Here is a 25061-nt window from a genome sequence, read left to right on the forward strand (position 1 = left end):
ATGTGATTGATTGTTATTGTTATTATAATTCCAATCAGAGCTATGAATCTCATAAGAGTTTCTGTTAATAAGAAAATACACTAACTTGATGGTCAAAAGTTACTTTTTCGAATGTTATGCTCTTTATGTTGTGGCAGTTTTTCCCTGTGGAATATCAATATTTTTCTCTGTATTGTAAGTACAGTTGCAGAACTGAGTGTAACGTCCGTGTTTCTCTGTGTCTGGTGAAGGAACGCTGAAGAGACGACGAGCTCAACAGGCGGCTCAGCAGCAGCAGCAGCAGCATCATCAGCACCTGAACCAGAACCAGCACCAGAACCAGCACGCTCACGGGCACCAGAACCAGCGGCCGGCTCCCCGTCCAGCCCAGCGCCAGCCTCAGCCTCAGCGCCACCACCGGCAGCCCCGCGAGAACTACCAGATGGGCCAGATGAGGCGCTGAGAGCTGCCGGTCCACGGCCCGACTGAAGGAGTCTGACCGTGGAGCCAGGCTTTACTCCAAAGAACCACACCGGGCCGCCGCTCCTCATCATCACAGTAACGCCAGGCTTCATCCGGGATCACGCACTAAACTGGAACGCTTGACAGGAACATGTCCGGTGTCCGTAATGCTTCCGCAGACTGGAGTTTCTCTTTGGAGTAAAAACCAACCACAACTCTGTCCTTCATTCCCTCACGGAGAAGCTGCACTCCTGAGTTTGTTTTGTAATGATCAGTTTTGTTTGTTTGTTTGTTTTTGCCCTCGCGTGCCAAGGTTTACCGGGGTATTTGTAGATAGAGCGTCTCCTGTAGTCACTTCTTTCCTTTGAAAACCCTAAAGACTCAAAGTGGTTTGATACGAAAAACATCTTTTTAAGGAAGCGTGTTGAGCTTCGGCCCGAATCGTCGCCACCTGCTCGGAAAAGGACTTTTATTTTGTAAGACCAGAAATATTACGCCTTCCCTTTTCCAGACTCACGGCTGTATAGAGAAACGATATTAGCTGTATTATACGAAGATTATTTCTTCTACTGTCGATAAGAGATTTACAGTTGCAGTTTTGTTGACAACACTCAGGACTCAAAAACGCTCAAACGAAGGCGGTGGTTCAGCGCGAGGAGGACAGATCACGCGCAGCCGCCCGACGTCATTCCACCGTTTACGTGCTTCATTCTGTGTGTGTGTTTGTATATAGCTCATCTAGAATCACGTCCTCACGTCCACTGCACTTCCGGTACACACCCCAACAAGGAATGTGCATGAAGAACTTGATTTTAATGTGTGTGTTTGTGTGTGTTAGCGGTACAACCATGAAGAACCATGATCGTTTCTATGGAAGCCTCTGTCCGCCACGGAATAAAAGATTAAAAAAGCAATTGCAACTTAATCTCGCAATTCAGACTTTGCCATTTATATTGCAATTATGATCTTTTTCCTGCAATTGCGATTCTGAACTTTTCTCTCAATTCTGAATTTTTTTCTCACAATTCTGACTTTTTTCTCACAATTCATAAATTTTTATTGCAAATATAACTATTTTCCTGCAATTGCAACTTTCTCGCAATTACGACTTTTTCAACAAAAAAAATCTTCAGAATTCTGACTTTTCTCTCAATTGCGCATTTTTATCTCTTACAATTATGACTTTTTTTATCTTGCAATTCAGACTTTTTTTCTCGCAGTTCATACATTTGTATTGCAATTATGACCTTTTTTCTGCAATTGCAATTTTCTCGCAATTCAGACTTTCTCACGATTCTGAATTTTTCCTCGCAATTGACTTTTTCACAATTTTTTTTCTTCAGAATTCTGACTTTTCTCTCAATTGCGCATTTTTATCTCTTGCAATTATGACTTTTTTTATCTTGCAATTCAGACTTTTTTTCTCGCAATTCATACATTTGTATTGCAATTATGACCTTTTTCCTGCAATTGCAATTCAGAATTTTTCTCACAGATCATAATATTTTTCTGGCAATTCTGACTTTTTTCTAGTTATAAAGTCCTGCTTACGAGGAAAAAGTAGCAATTAACTTTTATTATTTTATTCCTTGGCAGAAACAAGCTTCCACTCATTCCAGACGACTGAAGTAAATGAAAGTGTTTTTGGGATGTTCAAATCCAGCGTTTGCTGTGAAGATCTGCTCACGTGGAATTGTACGAAATGTCGATTTGAACCCCGGTTACGATTATTCCCTGCAAATGTGTTTTAAGGTTTTAGCTGCAGTTTCCCTGTAGAGGATTCTCACGGTACTATTAACACAAAGGTTTAGTTTACAGTCCTTCAGTGGCGTCCGCTGAGACTCATCCTCATCCTCCTGCGGATGGGCGGCAGTCTCAGGTGTGTGAAGGGCCGCTCGCCGAGGGAACATCCCGCCTGGGTTTGAGGACGCTTCCCTTCATCCTCTCTGACAGAGAGCAGGACTTTGTGTCACGTCCATCTCAGCAGGTGTAAACTATGTACAGTAACTGGAGAATTTCTGTTATATTCGAAGGTACATTTTGATACTTTTCTTTTGTTCACCTCTAGACAAGAGTTTGTCGAGTCCAGGCCGGCCGCCGAGCCACAATCCGGTTCTTCTTTTCCATACTGCCGTCTGCCATGAAGAAACAAAGCGGCGCTTCGGTGGTTTTGCGGCGGCCTGGACTGGAGGACATCTGAATATTTGCCTGTATTTGACTTTTAATTTTTACGTAGTCTTGGTGAAATTTCATAGAGGAAAAGTGCACTGAAAAAAAAAAGTCTTAATTGAGTCCAAATGTTGTAGGTGAAAATAGGCCGAACACTAAAATTGAGAAACGAATGAACAAAAAAGATTAATACTGCTGTCTGTTAATGTTCACTGTGTTTTATACAGTACCTACATTTTTGTTCACTTTGAACATTTTTACGTAACATTTCAAAACGTATTGTGCAAAGAGATGTAATTTTTTTGGAGTACTTGAAATGCATTAATAAAAAGACTGGGTTGAATGGCTGAGAGTCTTCATGTCTGTGTCTCCGTCCTCTGAGCGTTTGCCATCGACGAGGAACTGCAGCGTTTGAACTCCTGCTCCTCTGAGGCCTTCAGAAGCGTGACTTCAGCGGAAACACCACAGAACCACATCCTGCACAGAGATCAGACACTGATAGATCAGACACCACACACTCCACTCAGTCCTTTCATTAGATCAGACACCACACACTCCACTCAGTCCTTTCACTGATAGATCAGACACCACACACTCCACTCAGTCCTTTCACTGATAGATCAGACACCACACACTCCACTCAGGCCTTTCACTGATAGATCAGACACCACACACTCCACTCAGTCCTTTCATTAGATCAGACACCACACACTCCACTCAGTCCTTTCACTGATAGATCAGACACCACACACTCCACTCAGTCCTTTCATTAGATCAGACACCACACACTCCACTCAGTCCTTTCACTGATAGATCAGACACCACACACTCCACTCAGTCCTTTCACTGATAGATCAGACACCACACACTCCACTCAGCCCTTTCACTGATAGATCAGACACCACACACTCCACTCAGTCCTTTCATTAGATCAGACACCACACACTCCACTCAGCCCTTTCACTGATAGATCAGACACCACACACTCCACTCAGTCCTTTCACTGATAGATCAGACACCACACACTCCACTCAGTCCTTTCATTAGATCAGACACCACACACTCCACTCAGTCCTTTCATTAGATCAGACACCACACACTCCACTCAGCCCTTTCACTGATAGATCAGACACCACACACTCCACTCAGTCCTTTCACTGATAGATCAGACACCACACACTCCACTCAGTCCTTTCACTGATAGATCAGACACCACACACTCCACTCAGTCCTTTCACTGATAGATCAGACACCACACACTCCACTCAGTCCTTTCACTGATAGATCAGACACCACACACTCCACTCAGTCCTTTCACTGATAGATCAGACACCACACACTCCACTCAGTCCTTTCACTGATAGATCAGACACCACACACTCCACTCAGTCCTTTCATTAGATCAGACACCACACACTCCACTCAACCAGCAGATCGATGTGGGAAGGTTTCCCGCTGTTGCTCAAGTTCATCACTAGAGGACATGTTACTCAGCAAATAAATAATCAGCTTTTCAAAAAGATCTCAACTGCTTTAATATCCATCACAGATGTGCCATCACCCAAACACTAGAGTTACTGCAATAAAAGCATACATGTATATCAATCAAACTGTCATTTTACCCATGTAATGCATTAAACACTTTATAAACCTGTTTCATTCCCTGGTCCGTTTGAGCTTTTGTTCCACTGGGTCCAGTCATAACTTAATATTTTAGAATTAAAAAAAAAATTGTATCTGGTCCGTAACTTCTCATTAATGAGTGAATGTCTAAAAAGTTTTAAATGTTATGTTTTTACCATGCTATTACTTAATTTGGCCTGGTTTTATTGATAATTTTTTTGATATTCTTTGAAATTTTAAATGTTACAAAGAACTACAGCAGAACCAGTGTAATGCAAGAAAAGCTATATTTTTATAAATAACTCAGAATTTCCAACTAGGAATTTCTGACTAGGAATTTCCAACTTGCAATTTCTGACAAAGAATTCCTAGTCACGGTTTTAAATTCGTCTAAGAGTCAGAAATTCTGCCCAAAAATTGTTGGAAATTTCTAGTCGGAGTCTCATAGTCAAAAATGATGAGTTGGAAATTCTTAGTCAGAATTTCCAACTCATAATTTTTGACTATGAGACTCCGACTAGGAATTTCCAAAAATTTTGGGCAGAATTTCTGACTCTTAGACGAATTTAAACATTCTTAAACCAAGATACATTTACTGGAGAAGCAAAATGACATTGTATATTCAAATATTAAGATATTAACATGACATCAGATATTAAGTCTTGTTTTCAGAAAAAATTATCAAATTGAAAAGATATTTAGTTTTTGGTAACACTTTACAATAAGGTCTCATTCTGCTCTGAAATTCAATGAAACTCACTTTTCCTGACTCTCTCCTGATTTAATCCGGATTCTCCACACACTGAGCTCCAGGTCCTGATCGGGTCCGTTCCAGATGTTCCTGATGCTCCTCAGCCAGTTTGACCAGACCAGCTCTCCCTTCCAGACCAGTCTGATGGAGGTCAGGTGACCCAGATCAGCGGCCACCGCAGCCAATGAGGTGAAGGCCTTCGGACTGCTGCTGTCCTGATACCTGCACCACACCAGAGCTCATGATCTCAGAGACACACACACACACACACGACATTGATCCACTGATGATGACGTGTTGTTAACAACCCGCAGCAGCAGCTGATTGATTGATTATTGACCAACAGTGCTTATATATTAAAGTTCTTCAGCGTGAAACGTTAGGTTACTGCAGTTCTCTAACTCGCCGTCTGATTGTCTTCAGGAGTGCAAACAGGATTCCTTCTGTCTCTGATTGATAGTTCAGACTGTTTTATCAAGTAAAAGCCTTTGAGTTTAATTATACAAACGTCCTCCTTCAGTTCGAGCTTCTCGTGTCTTTCTGCTGTCAAATCTGACCTGATTTTATCAAGTAAACGCAAGAATAACTTTGATATTGTTCGTAGTATTTCAGCTGAACTTCAGTTCAATGTTTACTTGATTATCCAGATATCATTTATTATAAAAATCATGAGTATTAAAATTTATCATCAGGCTTTTGAGGAAGCTTTATTAGTTCATCTCTCACTCATCATCTTATTGCATTATGTATTAAAACTACAGAGATTTGATCATAAAACTAAATCTTTTAAATATGATCTAACTACGACATATTATTGGCAGATCTTGATATTTATTTGCATTTTATGAATCTGTTATACTGTTATAAAGATCTCATTGATTTACATTACAAGCATCAGAATTTCATCACTTTTTGTCCATATAAATATCAGCATCTGCAGAAAACTAAAGTTAATAAAAAATAAAATTGAGCTGTTTTTTTCCTCCATAAAAGCCTGATGTATCAAATATGATGCAAAACATAAAACACTATATGCATACTTATTTTGGGGTATTTTCTTTTAAATTTAATCTAAAACTTCCATAAACTGCTCCATTGTTTCCCCATGCTATTATTCCCAGGTCAGGCTGTACAGGAGCGTGTGAATGTTCAGCAGTGCTGTGGACTCACAGGGTGAGGGGAAGGTCTCGGCTCAGTCCCCGGGTCCCGTTGAGCGTGAGGAACAGCGAGGTCTCGACCGGCTCCATCAGGTTCGTCAGCTGGACTCGGATCTGGTAGTGAAACACTGCGGGAGAGTGAAGAGAGTGTGTGTTCGCTATATATAAACACCTTCTCCTTTAGCCTCCCCTGCTGTTTTACCAAGAAGCTCGTCTAGACTCAAACCTGGGCCACAATTACCAGCGCATTAACTGACCTTTATAGGGAGCTTCGGGGCATTAACTGACCTTTATAGGGAGCTTCGGGGCCAGTTTTGAGGTACAGGCCTTTAGCGTTCCTCCCCGCGCGCTCTTGCCGCACATCGTAGCCTAGCGTGTTGCAGCGCATCTGTTTGCAGTCCAGACACCGGCCTTTGTTGAAGGTGCTGTCGTCACGGCAACGGAAGCCTATTATGGGCTGGCTGGTGTTGATCAGGGAGTCGGTGAAGAGTTTCACTGCTCGCTCGTGGGCACATTTAATGGTCTTAGGAACACCTACAAAAACACCATGAGTCATTATAATGACAGTCTAGTCTAGTGTAGAATATGCACTTTTAAAATAGTGCTTTATTTAGTGCCTCACACTGAATGAGTCTGTCCTATTTTGAATCATTGGGTTTATGTAAATATGACTAGATGGATGCATTTGCCCATTGAAGTGTTTGAGTTTGTGTGTATATATTTCCATATATATTAGGAAGTGAATCAATAAAAACTTTATCTGGACAATAACTTTATTCTAGATCTGCTGTAAAGCCTAAACAATCTCTGCTACTGTAATCTCCTATTATCACTGTAAAGCTGCTGTGAAACATCTATATTGTTAAAGCGCTGTATAAATGAAGGAGACTTGACTTCATTTTAATTATTAATTGTAATTTAAATCTTTTTGCATGTAAAGCTTATCACCAAGACGGATTCCTTGTGTAATTCCACATTGGCAATATCTCGAGACCCCTGAGGACCAGAACACGTCCGGTTCTAACGGCCCCTTATATTGCATGTTCGCTTCATCATCTTACAAGCCTACAGCAGCGATATTTCCCCACACGTGTCGGGTTCGGTACCTTGCAGGCCGTACTGGAAGACGTTACTGTAAATGTCGAGCATCTTGCATCCGGGCTGAAAGGATCCTCCGTTGGGATAGAAGTCCACGTGCGCAACGCTCTGCTTGATCCCCACTCCCGGCATGATGCTGGACTTGGTGAAGGTGTGGATGGCGTCCACAAACTGAGCGTCGTCCGGAGACAGTCTGTCGAACGCCGGCAAACCTTCGAAGTGCGGCCCGGCCGGATCCAGACCTGCGTCACACAACACACATCAGTGTGTACTAGACTAATGTTCTTCAGTGTGTACTAGACTAATGTTCTTCAGTGTGTGTGTGCTAGACTAATGTTCTTCAGTGTGTACTGGACTAATGTTCTTCAGTGTGTACTAGACTAATGTTCTAATGTTCTTCAGTGTGTACTAGAATAATGTTCTTCAGTGTGTACTGGACTAATGTTCTAATGTTCTTCAGTGTGTACTAGACTAATGTTCTAATGTTCTTCAGTGTGTACTAGACTAATGTTCTTCAGTGTGTACTAGACTAATGTTCTTCAGTGTGTGTGTACTAGACTAATGTTCTTCAGTGTGTACTGGACTAATGTTCTAATGTTCTTCAGTGTGTACTAGACTAATGTTCTAATGTTCTTCAGTGTGTACTAGAATAATGTTCTTCAGTGTGTACTGGACTAATGTTCTAATGTTCTTCAGTGTGTACTAGACTAATGTTCTAATGTTCTTCAGTGTGTACTAGACTAATGTTCTTCAGTGTGTGTGTACTAGACTAATGTTCTTCAGTGTGTACTGGACTAATGTTCTTCAGTGTGTACTAGACTAATGTTCTAATGTTCTTCAGTGTGTACTAGAATAATGTTCTTCAGTGTGTACTGGACTAATGTTCTAATGTTCTTCAGTGTGTACTAGACTAATGTTCTAATGTTCTTCAGTGTGTACTAGAATAATGTTCTTCAGTGTGTACTGGACTGATGTTCATCAGTGTGTACTAGACTAATGTTCTTCAGTGTGTACTGGACTGATGTTCATCAGTGTGTACTAGACTAATATTCTTCAGTGTGTACTGGACTGATGTTCATCAGTGTGTACTAGACTGATGTTCATCAGTGTGTACTAGAATAATGTTCTTCAGTGTGTACTGGACTGATGTTCATCAGTGTGTACTAGACTAATGTTCTTCAGTGTGTACTGGACTGATGTTCATCAGTGTGTACTAGACTAATGTTCTTCAGTGTGTACTGGACTGATGTTCATCAGTGTGTACTAGACTGATGTTCATCAGTGTGTCCTAGACTAATGTTCTTCAGTGTGTACTGGACTGATGTTCATCAGTGTGTACTAGACTAATGTTCTTCAGTGTGTACTGGACTGATGTTCATCAGTGTGTACTGGACTAATGTTCTTCAGTGTGTACTGGACTGATGTTCATCAGTGTGTACTAGACTAATGTTCTTCAGTGTGTACTAGACTAATGTTCATCAGTGTGTACTGGACTAATGTTCTTCAGTGTGTACTGGACTAATGTTCATCAGTGTGTACTAGACTAATGTTCTTCAGTGTGTACTAGACTAATGTTCTTCAGTGTGTACTGGACTGATGTTCATCAGTGTGTACTGGACTAATGTTCTTCAGTGTGTACTGGACTGATGTTCATCAGTGTGTACTAGACTAATGTTCTTCAGTGTGTACTGGACTGATGTTCATCAGTGTGTACTGGACTAATGTTCTTCAGTGTGTACTGGACTAATGTTCATCAGTGTGTACTAGAATAATGTTCATCAGTGTGTACTAGAATAATGTTCTTCAGTGTGTACTGGACTGATGTTCATCAGTGTGTACTAGAATAATGTTCTTCAGTGTGTACTAGAATAATGTTCTTCAGTGTGTACTGGACTAATGTTCATCAGTGTGTACTAGACTAATGTTCTTCAGTGTGTACTGGACTAATGTTCTTCAGTGTGTACTAGAATAATGTTCTTCAGTGTGTACTGGACTAATGTTCTTCAGTGTGTACTAGAATAATGTTCTTCAGTGTGTACTAGAATAATGTTCTTCAGTGTGTACTAGAATAATGTTCTTCAGTGTGTACTAGAATAATGTTCTTCAGTGTGTACTGGACTAATATTCTTCAGTGTGTACTAGACTAATGTTCATCAGTGTGTACTAGAATAATGTTCTTCAGTGTGTACTGGACTAATGTTCTTCGGTGTGTACTAGACTAATGTTCATCAGTGTGTCCTGGACTAAAGTTCATCAGTGTGTACTAGACTAATGTTCTTCAGTGTGTACTGGACTAATGTTCTTCAGTGTGTACTGGACTAATGTTCATCAGTGTGTACTAGACTAATGTTCTTCAGTGTGTACTAGACTAATGTTCATCAGTGTGTACTAGACTAATGTTCTTCAGTGTGTACTAGACTAATGTTCATCAGTGTGTACTAGACTAATGTTCTTCAGTGTGTACTAGAATAATGTTCATCAGTGTGTACTAGACTAATGTTCTTCAGTGTGTACTAGAATAATGTTCATCAGTGTGTACTAGACTAATGTTCTTCAGTGTGTACTGGACTAATGTTCTTCAGTGTGTACTGGACTAATGTTCTTCAGTGTGTACTAGAATAATGTTCTTCAGTGTGTACTGGACTAATGTTCATCAGTGTGTACTAGAATAATGTTCTTCAGTGTGTACTAGAATAATGTTCTTCAGTGTGTACTAGACTAATGTTCTTCAGTGTGTACTAGAATAATGTTCTTCAGTGTGTACTAGAATAATGTTCTTCAGTGTGTACTAGAATAATGTTCATCAGTGTGTACTAGACTAATGTTCTTCAGTGTGTACTAGAATAATGTTCATCAGTGTGTACTAGACTAATGTTCTTCAGTGTGTACTAGAATAATGTTCTTCAGTGTGTACTAGAATAATGTTCTTCAGTGTGTACTAGACTAATGTTCTTCAGTGTGTACTAGAATAATGTTCTTCAGTGTGTACTAGAATAATGTTCATCAGTGTGTACTAGACTAATGTTCTTCAGTGTGTACTAGACTAATGTTCATCAGTGTGTACTGGACTAATGTTCATCAGTGTGTACTAGAATAATGTTCATCAGTGTGTACTAGACTAATGTTCTTCAGTGTGTACTAGACTAATGTTCTAATGTTCTTCAGTGTGTACTAGAATAATGTTCTTCAGTGTGTACTGGACTAATGTTCTAATGTTCTTCAGTGTGTACTAGACTAATGTTCTAATGTTCTTCAGTGTGTACTAGACTAATGTTCTTCAGTGTGTACTAGACTAATGTTCTTCAGTGTGTGTGTACTAGACTAATGTTCTTCAGTGTGTACTGGACTAATGTTCTAATGTTCTTCAGTGTGTACTAGACTAATGTTCTAATGTTCTTCAGTGTGTACTAGAATAATGTTCTTCAGTGTGTACTGGACTAATGTTCTTCGGTGTGTACTAGACTAATGTTCATCAGTGTGTCCTGGACTAAAGTTCATCAGTGTGTACTAGACTAATGTTCTTCAGTGTGTACTGGACTAATGTTCTTCAGTGTGTACTGGACTAATGTTCATCAGTGTGTACTAGAATAATGTTCTTCAGTGTGTACTGGACTAATGTTCTTCGGTGTGTACTAGACTAATGTTCATCAGTGTGTCCTGGACTAAAGTTCATCAGTGTGTACTAGACTAATGTTCTTCAGTGTGTACTGGACTAATGTTCTTCAGTGTGTACTGGACTAATGTTCATCAGTGTGTACTAGACTAATGTTCTTCAGTGTGTACTGGACTGATGTTCATCAGTGTGTACTGGACTGATGTTCATCAGTGTGTACTAGACTGATGTTCATCAGTGTGTCCTAGACTAATGTTCTTCAGTGTGTACTGGACTGATGTTCATCAGTGTGTACTAGACTAATGTTCTTCAGTGTGTACTGGACTGATGTTCATCAGTGTGTACTGGACTAATGTTCTTCAGTGTGTACTGGACTGATGTTCATCAGTGTGTACTAGACTAATGTTCTTCAGTGTGTACTAGACTAATGTTCATCAGTGTGTACTGGACTAATGTTCTTCAGTGTGTACTGGACTAATGTTCATCAGTGTGTACTAGACTAATGTTCTTCAGTGTGTACTAGACTAATGTTCTTCAGTGTGTACTGGACTGATGTTCATCAGTGTGTACTGGACTAATGTTCTTCAGTGTGTACTGGACTGATGTTCATCAGTGTGTACTAGACTAATGTTCTTCAGTGTGTACTGGACTGATGTTCATCAGTGTGTACTGGACTAATGTTCTTCAGTGTGTACTGGACTAATGTTCATCAGTGTGTACTAGAATAATGTTCATCAGTGTGTACTAGAATAATGTTCTTCAGTGTGTACTGGACTGATGTTCATCAGTGTGTACTAGAATAATGTTCTTCAGTGTGTACTGGACTAATGTTCATCAGTGTGTACTAGACTAATGTTATTCAGTGTGTACTAGACTAATGTTCTTCAGTGTGTACTAGAATAATGTTCTTCATTGTGTACTAGACTAATGTTCTTCAGTGTGTACTGGACTAATGTTCTTCAGTGTGTACTAGAATAATGTTCTTCAGTGTGTACTGGACTAATGTTCTTCAGTGTGTACTAGAATAATGTTCTTCAGTGTGTACTGGACTAATGTTCATCAGTGTGTACTAGACTAATGTTCTTCAGTGTGTACTGGACTAATGTTCTTCAGTGTGTACTAGAATAATGTTCTTCAGTGTGTACTGGACTAATGTTCTTCAGTGTGTACTAGAATAATGTTCTTCAGTGTGTACTAGAATAATGTTCTTCAGTGTGTACTAGAATAATGTTCTTCAGTGTGTACTAGAATAATGTTCTTCAGTGTGTACTGGACTAATATTCTTCAGTGTGTACTAGACTAATGTTCATCAGTGTGTACTAGAATAATGTTCTTCAGTGTGTACTGGACTAATGTTCTTCGGTGTGTACTAGACTAATGTTCATCAGTGTGTCCTGGACTAAAGTTCATCAGTGTGTACTAGACTAATGTTCTTCAGTGTGTACTGGACTAATGTTCTTCAGTGTGTACTGGACTAATGTTCATCAGTGTGTACTAGACTAATGTTCTTCAGTGTGTACTAGACTAATGTTCATCAGTGTGTACTAGACTAATGTTCTTCAGTGTGTACTAGACTAATGTTCATCAGTGTGTACTAGACTAATGTTCTTCAGTGTGTACTAGAATAATGTTCATCAGTGTGTACTAGACTAATGTTCTTCAGTGTGTACTAGAATAATGTTCATCAGTGTGTACTAGACTAATGTTCTTCAGTGTGTACTGGACTAATGTTCTTCAGTGTGTACTGGACTAATGTTCTTCAGTGTGTACTAGAATAATGTTCTTCAGTGTGTACTGGACTAATGTTCATCAGTGTGTACTAGAATAATGTTCTTCAGTGTGTACTAGAATAATGTTCTTCAGTGTGTACTAGACTAATGTTCTTCAGTGTGTACTAGAATAATGTTCTTCAGTGTGTACTAGAATAATGTTCTTCAGTGTGTACTAGAATAATGTTCATCAGTGTGTACTAGACTAATGTTCTTCAGTGTGTACTAGAATAATGTTCATCAGTGTGTACTAGACTAATGTTCTTCAGTGTGTACTAGAATAATGTTCTTCAGTGTGTACTAGAATAATGTTCTTCAGTGTGTACTAGACTAATGTTCTTCAGTGTGTACTAGAATAATGTTCTTCAGTGTGTACTAGAATAATGTTCATCAGTGTGTACTAGACTAATGTTCTTCAGTGTGTACTAGACTAATGTTCATCAGTGTGTACTGGACTAATGTTCATCAGTGTGTACTAGAATAATGTTCATCAGTGTGTACTAGACTAATGTTCTTCAGTGTGTACTAGACTAATGTTCTAATGTTCTTCAGTGTGTACTAGAATAATGTTCTTCAGTGTGTACTGGACTAATGTTCTAATGTTCTTCAGTGTGTACTAGACTAATGTTCTAATGTTCTTCAGTGTGTACTAGACTAATGTTCTTCAGTGTGTACTAGACTAATGTTCTTCAGTGTGTGTGTACTAGACTAATGTTCTTCAGTGTGTACTGGACTAATGTTCTAATGTTCTTCAGTGTGTACTAGACTAATGTTCTAATGTTCTTCAGTGTGTACTAGAATAATGTTCTTCAGTGTGTACTGGACTAATGTTCTAATGTTCTTCAGTGTGTACTAGACTAATGTTCTAATGTTCTTCAGTGTGTACTAGACTAATGTTCTTCAGTGTGTACTAGACTAATGTTCTAATGTTCTTCAGTGTGTACTAGACTAATGTTCTTCAGTGTGAGTGTACTAGACTAATGTTCTTCAGTGTGTACTGGACTAATGTTCTTCAGTGTGTACTAGACTAATGTTCTAATGTTCTTCAGTGTGTACTAGAATAATGTTCTTCAGTGTGTACTGGACTAATGTTCTAATGTTCTTCAGTGTGTACTAGACTAATGTTCTAATGTTCTTCAGTGTGTACTAGAATAATGTTCTTCAGTGTGTACTGGACTGATGTTCATCAGTGTGTACTAGACTAATGTTCTTCAGTGTGTACTGGACTGATGTTCATCAGTGTGTACTAGACTAATATTCTTCAGTGTGTACTGGACTGATGTTCATCAGTGTGTACTAGACTGATGTTCATCAGTGTGTACTAGAATAATGTTCTTCAGTGTGTACTGGACTGATGTTCATCAGTGTGTACTAGACTAATGTTCTTCAGTGTGTACTGGACTGATGTTCATCAGTGTGTACTAGACTAATGTTCTTCAGTGTGTACTGGACTGATGTTCATCAGTGTGTACTAGACTGATGTTCATCAGTGTGTCCTAGACTAATGTTCTTCAGTGTGTACTGGACTGATGTTCATCAGTGTGTACTAGACTAATGTTCTTCAGTGTGTACTGGACTGATGTTCATCAGTGTGTACTGGACTAATGTTCTTCAGTGTGTACTGGACTGATGTTCATCAGTGTGTACTAGACTAATGTTCTTCAGTGTGTACTAGACTAATGTTCATCAGTGTGTACTGGACTAATGTTCTTCAGTGTGTACTGGACTAATGTTCATCAGTGTGTACTAGACTAATGTTCTTCAGTGTGTACTAGACTAATGTTCTTCAGTGTGTACTGGACTGATGTTCATCAGTGTGTACTGGACTAATGTTCTTCAGTGTGTACTGGACTGATGTTCATCAGTGTGTACTAGACTAATGTTCTTCAGTGTGTACTGGACTGATGTTCATCAGTGTGTACTGGACTAATGTTCTTCAGTGTGTACTGGACTAATGTTCTTCAGTGTGTACTAGACTAATGTTCTTCAGTGTGTACTAGAATAATGTTCTTCAGTGTGTACTAGAATAATGTTCTTCAGTGTGTACTAGAATAATGTTCATCAGTGTGTACTAGACTAATGTTCTTCAGTGTGTACTAGACTAATGTTCATCAGTGTGTACTGGACTAATGTTCATCAGTGTGTACTAGAATAATGTTCATCAGTGTGTACTAGACTAATGTTCTTCAGTGTGTACTAGACTAATGTTCTTCAGTGTGTACTAGACTAATGTTCTTCAGTGTGTACTGGACTGATGTTCATCAGTGTGTACTGGACTAATGTTCATCAGTGTGTACTGGACTAATGTTCATCAGTGTGTACTGGACTAATGTTCTTCAGTGTGTACTAGAATAATGTTCTTCAGTGTGTACTAGAATAATGTTCTTCAGTGTGTACTAGAATAATGTTCTTCAGTGTGTACTGGACTAATATTCTTCAGTGTGTACTAGACTAATGTTCATCAGTGTGTACTAGAATTATGTTCTTCAGTGTGTACTAGACTAATGTTCATCAGTGTGTACTGGACTAATGTTCATCAGTGTGTACTGGACTAATGTTCTTCAGTGTGTACTGGACTAATGTTCTTCAGTGTGTACTGGACTAATGTTCATCAGTGTGTACTAGAATAATGTTCTTCAGTGTGTACTGGACTAATGTTCATCAGTGTGTACTAGAATAATGTTCATCAGTGTGTACTGGACTAATGTTCATCAGTGTGTACTAGACTAATGTTCATCAGTGTGTACTAGACTAATGTTCTTCAGTGTGTACTAGACTAATGTTCATCAGTGTGTACTAGACTGATGTTCATCAGTGTGTACTAGAATAATGTTCTTCAGTGTGTACTGGACTAATGTTCATCAGTGTGTACTAGAATTATGTTCTTCAGTGTGTACTAGAATAATGTTCTTCAGTGTGTACTAGAATAATGTTCTTCAGTGTGTACTGGACTAATATTCTTCAGTGTGTACTAGACTAATGTTCATCGGTGTGTACTAGAATAATGTTCTTCAGTGTGTACTGGACTAATGTTCTTCAGTGTGTACTAGACTAATGTTCATCAGTGTGTACTGGACTAATATTCATCAGTGTGTACTAGACTAATGTTCTTCAGTGTGTACTGGACTAATGTTCTTCAGTGTGTACTGGACTAATGTTCATCAGTGTGTACTAGACTAATGTTCTTCAGTGTGTACTAGACTAATGTTCATCAGTGTGTACTAGACTAATGTTCTTCAGTGTGTACTAGACTAATGTTCATCAGTGTGTACTAGACTAATGTTCTTCAGTGTGTACTAGAATAATGTTCATCAGTGTGTACTAGACTAATGTTCTTCAGTGTGTACTGGACTAATGTTCTTCAGTGTGTACTGGACTAATGTTCTTCAGTGTGTACTAGAATAATGTTCTTCAGTGTGTACTGGACTAATGTTCATCAGTGTGTACTAGAATAATGTTCTTCAGTGTGTACTAGAATAATGTTCTTCAGTGTGTACTAGACTAATGTTCTTCAGTGTGTACTAGAATAATGTTCTTCAGTGTGTACTAGAATAATGTTCTTCAGTGTGTACTAGAATAATGTTCATCAGTGTGTACTAGACTAATGTTCTTCAGTGTGTACTAGACTAATGTTCATCAGTGTGTACTGGACTAATGTTCATCAGTGTGTACTAGAATAATGTTCATCAGTGTGTACTAGACTAATGTTCATCAGTGTGTACTGGACTAATGTTCATCAGTGTGTACTGGACTAATGTTCATCAGTGTGTACTAGACTAATGTTCTTCAGTGTGTACTGGACTTATGTTCTTCAGTGTGTACTAGACTAATGTTCATCAGTGTGTACTAGACTAATGTTCATCAGTGTGTACTAGAATAATGTTCATCAGTGTGTACTAGAATAATGTTCTTCAGTGTGTACTGGACTAATGTTCATCAGTGTGTACTAGAATAATGTTCATCAGTGTGTACTGGACTAATGTTCATCAGTGTGTACTAGACTAATGTTCATCAGTGTGTACTAGACTAATGTTCATCAGTGTGTACTAGACTAATGTTCTTCAGTGTGTACTAGACTAATGTTCATCAGTGTGTACTAGACTGATGTTCATCAGTGTGTACTAGAATAATGTTCTTCAGTGTGTACTGGACTAATGTTCATCAGTGTGTACTAGAATAATGTTCATCAGTGTGTACTGGACTAATGTTCATCAGTGTGTACTAGACTAATGTTCTTCAGTGTGTACTAGACTGTTCTTCAGTGTGTACTAGACTAATGTTCATCAGTGTGTACTAGACTAATGTTCATCAGTGTGTACTAGAATAATGTTCATCAGTGTGTACTAGACTAATGTTCTTCAGTGTGTACTGGACTAATGTTCATCAGTGTGTACTAGAATAATGTTCATCAGTGTGTACTGGACTAATGTTCATCAGTGTGTACTAGACTAATGTTCATCAGTGTGTACTAGACTAATGTTCATCAGTGTGTACTAGACTAATGTTCTTCAGTGTGTACTGGACTAATGTTCATCAGTGTGTACTGGACTAATGTTCATCAGTGTGTACTAGATTAATGTTCTTCAGTGTGTACTAGAATAATGTTCTTCAGTGTGTACTGGACTGATGTTCATCAGTGTGTACTAGACTAATGTTCTTCAGTGTGTACTAGACTAATGTTCTTCAGTGTGTACTAGAATAATGTTCTTCAGTGTGTACTAGACTAATGTTCTTCAGTGTGTACTAGAATAATGTTCTTCAGTGTGTACTGGACTGATGTTCATCAGTGTGTACTAGACTAATGTTCTTCAGTGTGTACTAGACTAATGTTCTTCAGTGTGTACTGGACTGATGTTCATCAGTGTGTACTAGACTAATGTTCTTCAATGTGTACTAGACTAATGTTCATCAGTGTGTACTAGACTGATGTTCTTCAATGTGAACTAGACTAATGTTCTTCAAGACAGGGTGTGATGTTGGCTTGAGAAAGCCTGACTAGAACATTTGAACAACTTTGAAAAGCTTGAAGTTTGAAAGTTTTCACGGTCGGCAAGATAGATAGATAGATAGACAGATAGACAGATAGATAAGATGTTATAGCATGTTTTAGATCGTTGCTAAACAGTTTCTAGCATGATTTAACACATTGCATGGATATTAGCAACATGTTGTTAGCATGATTTAATACATTGCTAGCATGTTTTAACCCTAAAAGGGCAAGACCGTAAAAAGTATCAGAAAATTAATTTATTGCTATTTTTCCACTTATTAGGACACAAATAATACAATTTTTTTTTTTTTTTTTTTTTAAACATGACTTTTATTTTAACGCTTGCATCCCCAGGATACGTCACTCCTTTGGGGGTATAAATTCAGTGAACACAGAATGCTTGTTTGGCAATGCTTGTTACAACATGTTAGCCATTCTCAAACATTCTGTGTAAAATTCTGTTGAACAATAAGTATAATGCCTATTTATATTAGCCTACTCTATCATGTTTAGTACGCACATTTCTAGGCCCTATAAATTATCAACATGACCAAAATCTGCTGTACACAATCTACTTCATGCCTTCTGTCTGCTGTACATATATACACACATCATATGTGTTTGTTTGTTGGTTTAAGTTGGCCCGTAGTTTCATTGGCGAGGTAGCCTAAAACTGAATTAAATGTAGCTAACTAAGTGATTAAATGACTAAATGATTGAATATAAACTTTGATTTAAGAGTATTAAGTACTGAATTGGTTTTCAAAAACAGGCCACAAAGCACAAAGTCTGTTTTATACCCTTGAAAGAGTGACGTATCCCCTGAGATACAAATATTTACAGACAGATTATAAGTCAAGTCAAGTCAAGTCAAGTTTATTTGTATAGCGCTTTTCACAATACAGATTGTATCAAAGCAGCTTCACAGTATTAAATTAAAATAATACAACAAAGTTTGTTTAAATATAAACAAATTAATATAAAAAAATTTAAAAAAAATATTCATAAAATTAACGTAATAAGTTAATGCTTAACAACAACTTTTCAAACATGCAAGTCCCCTCCAAATATTGTAAAAATGTGCAATTGATCCACTTTTATCTGAAGGTGAGTAGATTTCCCACTACAGGGGGTCATGTTGTAAATGCTGCCTGTTAAACAAAGAATGTATGAACAAAGTCACCAGATCTAAATATTCACAACAAACACCCTTTCAACATGAAACCAAGAAATGAGACCTACACTTTCCCTGCCTCTCCCCAAACCTCGCAAATGTCTGCATACCACAGGATGTAAAAACCTTTTTAGAGTCAACATGAATAAGCATAATTGTTAGCATATGTTAACATTTTTCTAGCATGATTTAACATCATTGTAAGCATGTTTTAACATGTTGCTAGCATGATTTAACATCATTATTAGCATATTTCTAGCATGATTTAACATTGCTAGTATGTTTTAACATGTCACATGATTGAACACGTTGCTAACATATTTCTACCATGAATTAGCACATTGCTAGCATGTTGCTAGCATGAATTGACACATTGCTTGAATACTTTTGCATGTTTGCTAGCATAATTAACAGTTTTAAGAACCGTAATTTTTAGGAAACCGGGTAAGTCGGATTAATTAGAAAATATATAGCAGACTGAAGGTCTCAAGTTTTGTGTTTGTAGTTTGAAAGCCCAGGAGGAGTAAAGCCTGAAGTACACTTTGTTTCTCACTCGTATGCTAGTGCGTACAGTTGTACATGTAGCCTTGCAAAGTATACTCCGTGTGCACGAACACAGCTGGTCGACACTTTAGAAATGTTTCATCTTTATCTCCAGAGGTCATGACCGATAAAAAATTTCTGTATTCTTTTAAAGCGGTGGTATAATGCCCTTTCACAAGATGTAAAACAAGTCTCTGATGTCCCCAGAGTGTGTGAAGTTTTAGCTCAAAATACCCCACAGATATTTATATATAGCATGTTAATATTGTCACTTTTTGAGGATGCAATGCAAATGAGCTGCTGCTCCCGGCACAGGGGGCGGAGCTTCAAGAGCTCGAGTCCTTACCTCACACACACACATGCACTGAACATTTCAAAAACGTTTAGCCTTTTATGTTGAAACCGGAGTCAGACAATGATGGAGAGACTCGAGAAGAAGTGACAACATGTATAAGCAACAGGACATTTCTGAACGGTTAGTTGATGAATTTATGCAGCTGATGTATAGTTATCTTCTAGTCATTGATTAGCATATTCTGTCATGATAATCTATAAATCGTGTTCAGGGGGCGGGGCTTATGTAAATTCTAGGGTTTGTGATGTCACTAACCCGGGAGGAATGTGGTGTAGTCTCTATCAGCCGTTTGTTGTGGTCCTTAAAAAACTATTTCTTTAAAAGTAAATATCTCCCTTTGCTTTGAACTTTGAGCGTTGTAACTCTGCAGATGTTGTTTATGCTCAAACATCAACATTACACACTAACTACAGTTAGAAAAGTCAAATCATTCTCAACCACCCCTTTAAACAAGCATTTGTCAATGGCTTCCTCAAGCTAACATAATGAGCATCAGATTAGGATGTTTAGCTCTTTAATTGGTCTTTATTATCTTTATACACACATGTGATTTCAGTGTGGCTGATTTAACAGTTTGCACCAGAAGTTGTTGGAGAACGCGGCTCTCTTTCTACTCTAAATGGGAAGTTTCAGACTGAATGATGTTAAGAACTTCTCTTAATTCTCCTGATGCACGCTGGTAGATCGTCCTGTTAACATGATCAGTGGTCAGATGGCGGTACTACACTCCACTGACTCTGATAATCCTGTCTGATGTGTGTGTTTGCCTTCTTCATACCAGTAATGCGTCCCACTTTCCTGCGTCCTCTGAAATGGCTCCCGGCAAACCCAGCCACATGCGCTCCCAGACTGTAGCCAATCAGATGGACTCGATCCAGAGAGAGATGACCAGCTTCCTGTCCAGAGAGGAAGTGGTGTCAGGACTCAAACACTTACTGATGCACAGACAGTATAGCCTTTTCACACACAAAGCTTTTTATATATAAATTCACCATGAAGATCTTCTTTTTCATGGAATATTGCAGTGTTTATTGTAAATGATTAATCGGTGCACATCATCATTATTGTGTTAATAATCTTGAATCAGAATAAGTTCCTCTTGCAGCATCTCTACTCTTCTCTGATGACGAGGGCGGGGCTTTAACCTGTCACTCACATGAGATCAGCCAATAGCAAACCACAATCATCCAATCAATTCCCCACAGACACAATCAAGCCCCGCCCACATTTGTTCTCGTTCCAGAAGCGTTTCATTCGCATGGGGAATTGGGAAACTATATTTGTTGTAGTTTCCCGTTCACCACTATCTAACTGTGGCGAAACCATTGAACCACCAGCATGTTTAGGATTTTATATGCGGTTTCATTCCCAGAAGGTTTCCATTAAAGATGGTCATTACCTCCAGCCATTGGAGCAGCGCGGCCACGTCCCGGCCCACCTGTCTGCTGTTCTTGGCTGCGATTGGATACGGCTGAAGGGCCAGAATCCTCCAATCACTGATGAGCACGTTGACCTGCGCGAGCCGGACCTTCAGCGCAGACGCCAGATTAAAGATCCACTGCTCCATGAGTCCGTTCATCTGAGAGCAGAAGAGCACAATAATCATCAGCAGTTTCTCAAAGCGCTGGACACTAAATAAGCAGTACATAGAACAAGAAATAAAAAACAAAGTAAACATCAACAAGCAAATGCTTCTTTAAAAACGCTTTAAAAATGTCAGGTCTGAGCTTCTCTAAATTCAAGAGAAAGAGAGTTTGAAAGAGTCGAAAGCCCTGTTCTCATAGATCTAAAGCGGGTTTGTGGAGCTGTCAACCAATTAGACTGAAGAACACAGTCTGTGATTTGGGATGTAAGGGATTAACAGTGTGGATAAATAATGAGGAGCCGAGTAATGAGGTAATGCTTTATATGTCAGCATCATAATTTAAAATCGATACGAAACCTCACCAGTGCAAGGACTCCGAACCAGGAGAGATCTGATCGCATGTCCTGGTCCCAGGGTCAGGGTTAGGGTTAGGGTTAGTTCTAACTCTGGAGCCAGAGTTTTGTACATATTGGAGATTATTGAGTGTGGATTTAGAAACTCTGGATAAAAGGGCGCTACAGTAATCTATACGAGAGACAACGAATGACTTCATCAGCTTTTCAGTAACAGAGAAACTTAGCATAGGGCGCAATCTTGCTATATTCCTGCTATATTCCTGAGGTAATAGAGTGATGCTTTAACAGTGCTCAGTACAAAAGAGTCAAATGTAAGTCTGGCATCAATAATTACTCCAACATTCCTCATTTTTCTGAGAGTCTCCAAAAGAAACATGATAAATCAAAGACTTCCTTTAAACCCAAAGAAACCCAAAGAGTCTTTAAATGAAACATCCAAAATGCCTCTCGCTGTAAAAGTCTATCAATATTTCCACCACAGCGAAACTCACTCACTTTCTCGATGCCTGTGCACTTGAGTTGTTCAGTGTTGTGATTATGATCAATAACATGTCTGAAGTGACATCACGTCTTCGAATAGCTGATTTATGTTCTATTTCTAGTCCTCGGTGACCTCGATGTTTTTCCGTCTAGAAACACAATTAACATATCTAGAAAATGAATAGATGAAAAATTATATTCAACTGAAAAAGTAAAGGAATCTAATCTTGGATTCAAAAACTGTACAAATTCATGCAATTCCTCTTCACTATCTTCCCAGATGAGAAAACAATGCTTATGCATCTACCCCAGTACTGGAATTAAAGTCCAAAAGGGTTATTGTTATAAAGTCCACTTCATATTTACCCATGGACAAATAAGCATAACTTGCTTCCAGAATTGTGTTTTGATTGGAACAAGTGTTACAGCAGAAATCTTTAATGCTTCTGGAACAAACCCAGTCTGCAATGAATCATTATAATACTCAAAAAATCAAAGCAATATTTAAGAAAGCTTGTGGGAATAGAATCAAGCAAGCTGTATATCTCAGAATCAAACTGTGAACAAAGTCACCAGATCTAAATATTCACAACAAACACCCTTTCAACATGAAACCAAGAAATGAGACCTACACTTTCCCTGCCTCTCCCCAAACCTTGAGAAACACCAGCAAACCAAGATGGACCAAAGAGTGAAGCCGTGTTTGCGAACATTAGCGATTTTAGAAATAAAAACACAAAGGAAAGGAAACAAATAGTTGTTGGGAAACAGAAAAGATTTAACAGCATTAACTTTAAGCAATCTATTTATGGTTTGGAACAAGTGTCTGGGATCTCCTTGATTGTCTACAATAGTCGGAGATATGATATGATCTTTTGGTTTTAATGAATGCTCTGCAGTCGCCCAGAATATTCTTCCAGGCTTTGATAATAGACCCAGTAAGACGCCATTTCCGCTCCATTTGTCGTTATATGGAGGAGCAGACCGGGCGATCTACATTAACTACATTAACTGTAGATCTTTCTCCTCCAGCGATGCAGATCCCTTGAATCGTTCCCTTCCCTCCGTCTCGAGGAACTGCATGTTTGTTGACACATGAACTGCAGCGATACGCCGTGTTCACAGGCAAACATGGTTAGAGGAAAAATCAGTGCATTAAACTACTTGCTCTACATCATCCCAACTGACAATATGTTCCACAAACGTTCCCATTAAAGTATGAAAATGTTATTCTGAATGTTTTTTTGAACGGTCAAAACATCCCGTTTCTTAAATGTTTTAGAAGTTTTTTCTTGGTTGTGAATGTTGAGGAAACATTCCATTCTTCACACATTATGGGAATGTTCCTTATGAATGTTCTCTGAACGCTCTGAAACTAGTAACATTTAAAAAAAAATGTTAGACGAATGTCCAACCAAACGTTTAAAGTAAAAAAAAAATGTGTGCTAATGTTTAGAGAACATTACCCAGCAAGCAATTTTGTATATAAAAGACATCTAATAGCCGTCCGAACACATGCCTGAGTCTAGGCTAAAACAAGGCAACATTTGGGTTGTCAGTGAAAATGTAAAGACATCTAACGATAGCCTGAGTATAGACTAGATATGAACGCATCATTTGCTCACATGATGGAATATCAAACATCTCACAAGTTATTTTGGCAAAAACGACATGTAACCAAATTCAAGGTTATTTTGCCTTACATTGGGTCTATAGTTACCCTAGACGGTGAAATGACGGCTATTGGTATTAAAGAGCAGATAACTGTGAATGAACATTATATTAATGTTACTGTAAGACTTGAGAGGGAACATTGTGTAGGAGAAACGCTGATGATGTTTCAGTGTCGTGACGTACCGTCCACCCGTGTATAATGAGCACCAGAGGAAGGCTTGTGTTGTATCCGCATCTCTGGAGGCTTTCTGAGCGGAACGGGACCAGGGCGCAGGTCTCCTCAAACACAGAACCCTCGGCATACAGATGAAAGCTGGACTTCAGCAGCGTCTTCACTGGAGTCTTCACTGGAGTCTTCACTGGAGTCTCTGGAAAGAAAGCCAGATGTGTAACTGCAGCTTTCAACTCTTTCCATGGCAAACCTTCAAAGAGCCTCTCTGAGAACATGCAATTACAGAGTGAAGTTCACTGTGTCAGACTAAAATAAGAGCTGCGTGTGCCGGTCCATGGTTCAGGAATCGAGATCTTCTTACCTGTGATGTTTGAGTCTCCTCTCACAGACCCGGTGAAAACACACACGAGGAGTAAAGCGCTCAGGACTCTCATGATCAACAGAGGATCCACTTCTGCTCTTCTGCGGGAGTCTGAAGAAATACTCAAGGTAGAGAGTGTGTGTGAGAGAGCGGGAGACGGTTAGAGAGCATGTGTGTGTGTGAGAGGCTGTGGGAGGGGCCTGAGTGACTCATAGGAAACCATTCTCCGCTCTGATTGGCTGTTGTTCTGCCACTGTTTGAAGAAAGGGAAGTACAGGGTTAATGTGTTAGCTCTCACCACTCTTTCTCTTCCACTGGTTTTAGTTCATGAATGCTTTGGAATACAGACCTCTTTTTAGAGAAGAGAGCAGATTATTGCAGAAGTGGAAGCAGATATGAAAGTGTTAAAAGGTTTGATAAGTTTACTGTAAAGCAAATGTACTAAATGAAAAAATAATTATTCTACACAATATATATATTTTACAAAATAATTTGGACATGGCTGTTAAATCGAAGCCGTATGTTTAACCGTATGTGTTCCAAATTTTGAAGTTGATATCATAATTTCAGCCGCTAAAAGGTTTAAAGTTCATATCAAAACGGGTTTTAACCAGATTAATTTTGAGTGTTTAATGATAAATACTAAAATATGTGATAGATAGGGGAAAAAACTAAAAACAAAAGCGCATCATTTGGACAGAGAAAAAGACAAGATGTTATCAAGATTTGCATGATCTCTGTTGTAACCTG

The 25061-nt window shown here is 38.8% G+C and overlaps 2 protein-coding genes across 3 annotated transcripts in view; one reads left to right on the forward strand and one right to left on the reverse strand.

Annotated features, from left to right (window-relative positions):
* Positions 1-2957, forward strand: part of adam10b (ADAM metallopeptidase domain 10b) — a 31706-nt gene extending 28749 nt beyond the window's left edge. Inside the window, exon 16 of the mRNA XM_082160359.1 lies at positions 231-2957. Within this exon, the coding sequence (XP_082016485.1) occupies positions 231-442 (212 nt within the window). The 3' untranslated portion in view covers positions 443-2957. The remainder of the gene's footprint in view (positions 1-230) is intronic.
* Positions 2813-24504, reverse strand: lipcb (lipase, hepatic b). Of its 2 annotated transcripts, none has more exons than XM_082160360.1 (9): positions 24312-24504; positions 23962-24170; positions 21083-21262; positions 20462-20579; positions 7248-7481; positions 6430-6675; positions 6155-6269; positions 4994-5206; positions 2813-3087 (listed from the first exon to the last, which is right to left on the reverse strand). In XM_082160360.1, exons 1-9 carry the CDS (start codon positions 24382-24384, stop codon positions 2967-2969), a joined length of 1509 nt encoding a protein of 502 aa, XP_082016486.1. In that variant the 5' UTR covers positions 24385-24504; the 3' UTR covers positions 2813-2966. The 2 variants fall into 2 exon arrangements, with proteins under 2 accessions (XP_082016486.1, XP_082016487.1); XM_082160361.1 differs by having other exon boundaries at positions 23962-24146; positions 24312-24502.
* Positions 24505-25061: the final 557 nt, after the last annotated feature.

Source organism: Leuciscus leuciscus (genome assembly GCF_965113295.1).
Source record: "Leuciscus leuciscus genome assembly, chromosome: 25".
Lineage (NCBI taxonomy): Eukaryota > Metazoa > Chordata > Actinopteri > Cypriniformes > Leuciscidae > Leuciscus > Leuciscus leuciscus.

Coding starts and splice junctions, on each gene's coding strand:
- lipcb (XM_082160360.1), bottom strand. CDS start 24,384: ATGAGAGTCCTGAGCGCTTTACTCCTCGTGTGTGTTTTCACCGGGTCT. Junction 24,171..24,311: donor AGGAGACTCAAACATCACAG/GTAAGAAGATCT, acceptor TGAAAGCTGCAG/TTACACATCTGGCTTTCTTT. Junction 3,088..4,993: donor TCAGGAGAGAGTCAGGAAAA/GTGAGTTTCATT, acceptor ATCTCTGTGCAG/GATGTGGTTCTGTGGTGTTT.